The sequence below is a fragment of the Haliaeetus leucocephalus genome, unplaced genomic scaffold (genome assembly GCF_000737465.1).
Source record: "Haliaeetus leucocephalus isolate CR32 unplaced genomic scaffold, Haliaeetus_leucocephalus-4.0 Scaffold159, whole genome shotgun sequence".
NCBI lineage: Eukaryota > Metazoa > Chordata > Aves > Accipitriformes > Accipitridae > Haliaeetus > Haliaeetus leucocephalus.
In genome coordinates, this window is record NW_010972595.1 from 1,960,007 (window position 1) to 1,966,571 (window position 6,565).

General features: G+C 42.5%; 1 protein-coding gene across 2 annotated transcripts in view; it reads right to left on the bottom strand.

Moving 5' to 3' along the window:
- The window catches only part of CNOT10 (CCR4-NOT transcription complex, subunit 10), a 35,627-nt gene extending 29,284 nt beyond the window's left edge, over positions 1-6,343 (bottom strand). For both annotated transcript variants that reach the window (XM_010562410.1, XM_010562409.1), the window contains exons 1-2: positions 6,272-6,343; positions 751-842 (exon numbers count right to left, since the gene is read on the bottom strand). In XM_010562410.1, the coding sequence (XP_010560712.1) occupies positions 751-842; positions 6,272-6,293 (114 nt within the window). In that variant the 5' untranslated portion in view covers positions 6,294-6,343. The remainder of the gene's footprint in view (positions 1-750; positions 843-6,271) is intronic.
- Between the last annotated feature and the right edge of the window lie 222 nt (positions 6,344-6,565).

Consider the following 6,565-nt stretch of genomic DNA (forward strand, 5'->3'; position numbering starts at 1 on the left):
AGACAGTATTTAAATTCTTCCCCTGATCTATTTAACACATCCAAAACTGAATTATGCAAGGCATTGTGATAATAAGAGCACAACAATTGAAAGGAAAAGCAATTATACTTCCTGTCACTTGCTACACTAAATAAAATTAGAAGACAAAGAAGCAAACTGAAACATGTGGTACCTGAATTTTAACACACACATAAAATCTTCCAAGAAACACAAAACAGGTAGTAAATACTGCCTATAGGTGTTATGTGTTGAAGAATATGTTTTAATGTAAAGTGACAGGATAGTATACAATGCTTTTTGTGAAGGAATACAGCAAGATGCTAAAATGAAAAAAAGTTTGTTTGGTTGCTGTTTCTTAAATACATGTGGTTCCTTTAAACCCTTTAACACAACACTTTTAGCCTGAAGCAATTAATTCTTCAGAGAGATCATGCATTTCCAACACTGATACAGAATAGCAGCCTGCTGCTTCTAATTAACTCATTATACAGCTTTTAAGGCTACTGAGTTTTGAGAATCAAGATTAAATGTGCTCTTGTACACTTTGTTCAAGTACCCCCTTCAGTCTTCTCACATCATAGCAGACAGAAAACGCATGTGCTGACTTTATAACACTACTAGTGCTACTTCTGATATAATATCTCATTAACACATTTGCAACTGTGCTAAGAAAACAGGAAAAATAATTATATAGGCCCATTTAGCAGTTATGTGGTAAATTAGAAGTCTCAGAGTTTGGCTTTGTCTTACCAGAAAAGCTTGTAATGCACTGCTTGACAGTTCCTTTTCCTGATCAGTAATCCCAGAGGTACCCGCTCCTTCATGTTTCTCAGTACTTTGATCTGTAAAGTGGACAGAAGATTACAAGAAAGTTTGCAAATGTGATGACAGCTATTCAGTTTAAAAATTTTGTTTCTTCCAGTTCTTAAGATCCTCCTGCCAGTACAAGTAACTTTCCAGGTAAATGCACCACTGAATCCCTACTACACTAAAATATCTCAAGTTATCCTACACTCCTAGTGAATTCCTCTCCAAAAAATGTAAATGTAATAATCCTAGCTAAGTTACCGTGCTCAATCAATAAGCAAAGTCCTACAAGTTAACTGACAATGCATACACTTTAGATTTCTCTTTAAAGCTGCCTGCAACCGTACACTAGGATTGTCTTTATTTGCACAAAAATTAGCTGTGAAGGCCACACATCATAGAATAAGTACCACACTGGGCTAGATTAAAAACCCATGCATCCTGTGTGCTGCTTCCTAAACAGCAAGAGATACTTTAAGGAACAACACAAAAAACAGAGCAAACACCAGAACTTCCACCCACCTCCCTGCTTTGGAAGAATAAGTCTCCCTAAATAAGAGGCTGCAATCAAACCATCATTAAAAATAACCACTGACAGACTTGATATATCTTTTTTTAAAACTCTCTATACTTTTGTACTCTTTAGTATACTCCATCAAATGTTATCTAGTGATTATACTGCACGACATGAGCAAATGCTGCCTATTCACTTTCTCAGCCTCACTCCTGATCTTGCAGATCTTTCTTTGAATCATCTCTCTTCCAAGGTGAGCAGGCACAGTTTATTCTGCATCTTCTCCACTTTTTTCCCAGAATCTTCTCTAGTTCTACTATATCCTTTTCCAGGTTAAGACAACAAGAACAGCATGTAGCAATTATGGTGGTGGCCCCTTTGAGCATTTATATTCCAATATAATAAGGTTTTAATTGTCTTCAATTTCTTTTACATAGAATTCCTAATGTTTTACCTTTCAGTCACTACTGAGCATATTTTTCAGAAAGGAGTCTACTGAACCCTTCTGTCATCACGCAATTAAGAATTCAGTAAAGTTGCATTAAAAACCACAGCACAGACATTCCATGTCAAAGAAGCTGAAAAAAAACACCACCAAACCCTTCCTTGTACTGAACACAAACTACTGGAGGAAAAAACCCAATGCAAAACACGACACAACCACCACACCAGACAGCTTATTTCTAGAAGCGTTAACTCGTGGTACAACATACAAAAATAATTTAATGTTTTCAAAACAAAGACTTTATAAATCAGCAATGGTTTCCACTCTTGCAGAAAATTATTTCTTGAATTTCACAGTGGAAGCTTTGTTCTAACCTACCTTTTGCTATCTTAATAGGCTAGGTAGGCTTTGTAAATTCATGTCTTCTTTCTCTTCCCCAGAATTCACAGATGTAATGCAAACTCCGCTAATTTTGTTTTCACTTTGAACAAATGAAAACACTTATCTGTGAGTTCCACTGCAAAATCCATTCCCCATCACCACCAATATATCTGGATCGTCTGCTACTGACTATGAAAATTTACAAATATAAGGCAAACAACAACAGTAAGGGCAACCAAACCTCAGAAGATTCATCAATTAACATCCACAGTAGGAATAAACCAGACTTAGTAATCTATTTATAGTTTGTGCTTGTTGCTGGGAAGACAGTGAGATCCCTTCCATTGCCCTAGGCAATAACATATTTGAGCAAGAACTGGAAATATTTGGTTGTGATTTTCATCCTGCATCAAGATGCCAACAAGGTTCAGATTTTAAAATCTCAACAATCTTCCATGTGCAAGTTACAAAGTAACCCACTGTGATTTAGACAAAACTCAGGATTCAGCAATTTTAGTACTCCAGAGGGATGGATCCTCAGGGGGCTACAGAAGTGCATGCACCTGATATAAAATCTGACCATGCATAAGGCATGATCAACACCACTTGCACTGCCTTTTCTTTGAAAGGGAAAGGCGGGAGAAAAAATTAAAACAAAAAAGCTCAGAAAATTTTTGACGTGCCAAGGTTTTCTGCCGCAAAAGAGGAAAGGAACCAGCAGCACTTCTCCTTCAAGCTAAACATAGACTAGATCTGATTCCTGCTCTAAATCTTGTGGTTGCACAGCTGAACAGAAGAACAGCAAATAAGCAAATGCATCTTCCCTCAAACTTCCATGCTAACAGTTACATTATCTGCTTTACTTGCTCAGCACACCCTTTAGATTATGCTAGTAAAAGTAACAATAGTGCAGAGACTTGAGACTCTAAGACTTCTGAAGTTGATAATGCTTGGTCTGGTCAAGAGTTTCCTCACATGAAGGTTTACATAGCAGAGTGCCATCAACTACCGAGTGCATTACTCATTACTGCCACTGTATGCAAGCTCGTAAAAACAAGCATCTCAAACGAAGGTGGGCTTATGGAAGTCTGAATCCCAAAGTAAGATGTCTTCAGTTAAGTGAAAGATAAACCAAAGAGACTGTTGTCTAAGTTGTGTAATAAAAGCACCACTTACATAGCTGTTCGATGTATTTCCTAGGGAAAAATCAGGATAGGTCTACAAATTTCACTGTGTCTCTAAGTCTGCTGGTACATTAAAAAAACAACAAATTAAACTGGGGAGTACTTTAAGCAAAACCAGAGCTGTCCCTTCTCCTGTAAAGTCAATTTTATGGCTGTAATCCGATCAACTGGACCTACCTTGACTCAGTAAACAAAGCAGGTTTGTGAAACCTGAACTGGAAGCTTATCAAGAAAGAATAAAACTAAAGTCCTGCTGACATGGTTCACAGCATAGCTCTTTCCTTTGGGGAAAAAAATAAAAACAACAACCAAAAATAAAAACAACAAAACCACTTTGGCTACTCTCTATCCTTTTTGCCCAGACACGCTTGAAACATGTTAAAGAGCTAAAGGTCCTTCTAATCTACTGTAATCCTGCAGCTCTTGTTTAGACCAGGATCTACTGCTTCAGCTGATCTTTATTATCAAGAGATCTCACAGACAGGAGTCACCTAAAAGCTGGCTGGCTCAAGATACTGAAAAGAACCCTCCAGTTCCACCTAAATGGGGGGAGAAAAAAAAAAAGTACTCCTGCTCTCTCAGCTGCAAATGGCAATCAAGTGCAAGACCACAGCAAGTAAAACTATTATTTCCATATTTCTTGAGGCATTTGAAAATGAAACAGGTAGAGGCATTGTTCCCTGTCAAAACATAGAGCATGCCACTTGCTCACTCAGATCTAGTGATCTTCAGCATTCTTCCAGAAGCATGTGGTGTGGGTAACACAGGGCACAGCAGTCACTACCAACATGCTCCTATCCATAAAGTAGCTACAACTATCAGCTGAAACATCTGAAATGGTGCAGAATCTCTGCTTTACAAATGACAGGACTCAATTTATCTCTGTAAATGGTATTTACACATGGACCTGTTAGTTTAACTTTTCATTTTGTCCAACTTTCAAAAGTACAGAGCAACTCTAAAACTAATACACATCAGGCTAGCGATGAGGGGCAAAAGGGGCAAACTGGAAAAGGTTGTAAAAATCAATTGCTCAGATTTTGATCTGGAGGAAGCTGCTGCACTGAGTTTGAAGTTAAAGAAGCAAGTGAGGAAATTATCTTCCTAGTTAGCAATCCTGGGGCTGAGCAGCAGAAACACTATGTCACGGAGGTTTGTTTGCTTTGCACAAGTAGGCAGTTGTTCCTACTGGAGAAGTTACATCACAGTGGACAGCAGAACCAGAACTGGCTCTACAAGAGGAGAATAAGGAAAAGCATGAGACTGCCAACTCAAAAGGGAGATTGCTCTCCTCATTGGCTTGCTGCCACATCATTTAAGCAACAAGAAGCCACATCTCCCACATACACATACCTGAAGACACCTGGAGAGTGACTGCAATCATTGTCCTTCTCATACCTGTTCTCTGTATCTCCAAGCACTGCTATTCCTGAGCTCTCTTGTTCCTAGGCCCTGTAAATTATGCATGAAGTGTGCTGTTGGATACCAGAGCACCTCTAGAATTATCTTTTATTTCCAAACTCTACAAGCAGGGGGATAATCTCTTCCTTGGAAGGGGAGGAATCTGTCATCCGACCCTTGCTCCAAAAGCATTTTGAAGGGTATGAAGACCAGCCAGAGTGTTCAGCCTTTATAAGATGACAATTTGTGGCACCAAGACTACAGTTTTCTATGAGACACTGTACTACTAGTATAAATGTAATAGACTTCAATATTGTATGATAAAAAGCAAACACTTCTCAATGGAAAGTTATTTGTAACTTGCTGCTATGAACAAGTACAGTATGTAGAATATCTTGCCATAGCTCACATCTTTGATTCATTTGGGCACATACTTTCTTTTAAGGAAGTACAACTGAAAAGTTCCTTCAACTCTTCCAAGAGCAACAACAACAAAAATATAAAAAACTTAATGCCATTTTTTTTCTTGTATTTTAGGAGACAGTGCTTATAAACAAACACGGGATAGTTTAGTACACTTCACTCAGTACAGTACACTAATTTCTCCCACAATCTTTTTCCAATACTGAGGAGTTTCATATTTGGCATCCAGAAAAAAAAAATGCCTAAGGCAAATTTAAATAAAGCTCCCAGCCACGTAAAACCAACTGAAAAAACCCAAAGAACACTGGTAGATCCCTTTGGGTTTCCTCCGCATCGCCCTCTTCTCCGTCCCCACTGAGTTGCCATCTGAGGGAAGGACCTTTCCTGCAGAGGATTTTTTTGCATGAAGGGTAGTCTTACGGGAGGGGGACAAGCAGTAGCTTATCAATGCTAATGAATTACACAGCAACTGTACTTGAGATTTATTTCGGGTGTTTACCAGAAGATGATTTATTTTTTATCTCGGTGATTTTTCTCCACAGTGTCTTTTCCAGCCCGAGCTTAGGAAAGACCCACTCATCCCCTGAAACCAAAGTGGCAGCTCAGAGGGAATCAGACTGAACTCCAAAGATTAAGTAGCAACACGAAGCATTCAAATCTCGCCAGCACCTTCCGAATGCCCCAGTTTAACACATTAACCCAGAAGATCAACTTCTGCCGCTGTTGTTCAGCTCTGGGAGACACCCACCCCCGCCAATACGTCCATAACGCCCTCCCCGCCCAGCCCTTCCAGGCCAGGAGGCTGCAGCTGCTCAGCCCCCCTCGCCGAGGGCACTGGGGACCCCGTCCCCACACGGCCCGCCCGGTGACCCGTCAGGACAGGCGCCCACAGGCGGCAGGCCTCGCCGGCACCTCAGGCCGGCCACCTCGGCCGCCGCGGGGGCACTACTTCCTCGGCGGAAGAAAACAGTACCGAGCGAGCCAAGTACTCGTTTCTCCTTCCGCCTGGGACGTGCCGGCACTCACCGCCCCCTGCGCGGGAGCGTATCCCTCCGCGCCAGGCGGCCCAGGCCCGAGGTGGCCACGGCGGACGGCGGCGGCTCCCCTCGCACTCACCCGCAGCCTTGTCCGCCGCCATCTCCCCGACCGCGCGGTGCGGCCGCCCGGTCCGAGCGCGCCGATAGGGCCGAGGCTCCCCGCGCTGCGCCCAGCTCGCAGCGCACCACCGCCAAACGGCCGCTGCTTCCCGGGACTACTTTGCTGCCGCCCTCCGCGCGCGCCGAGCCCGCCCCGCTGACTGCGCCACTCGCTCCTATTCGCCCGCCGCTTCCGGGTTCCTGGCGGCCTCGCGACGTCCGGCCGTTGCCGGGGGACCGCGCGTCTGATGTCAGGACGCTGCAGCGCTGCCCG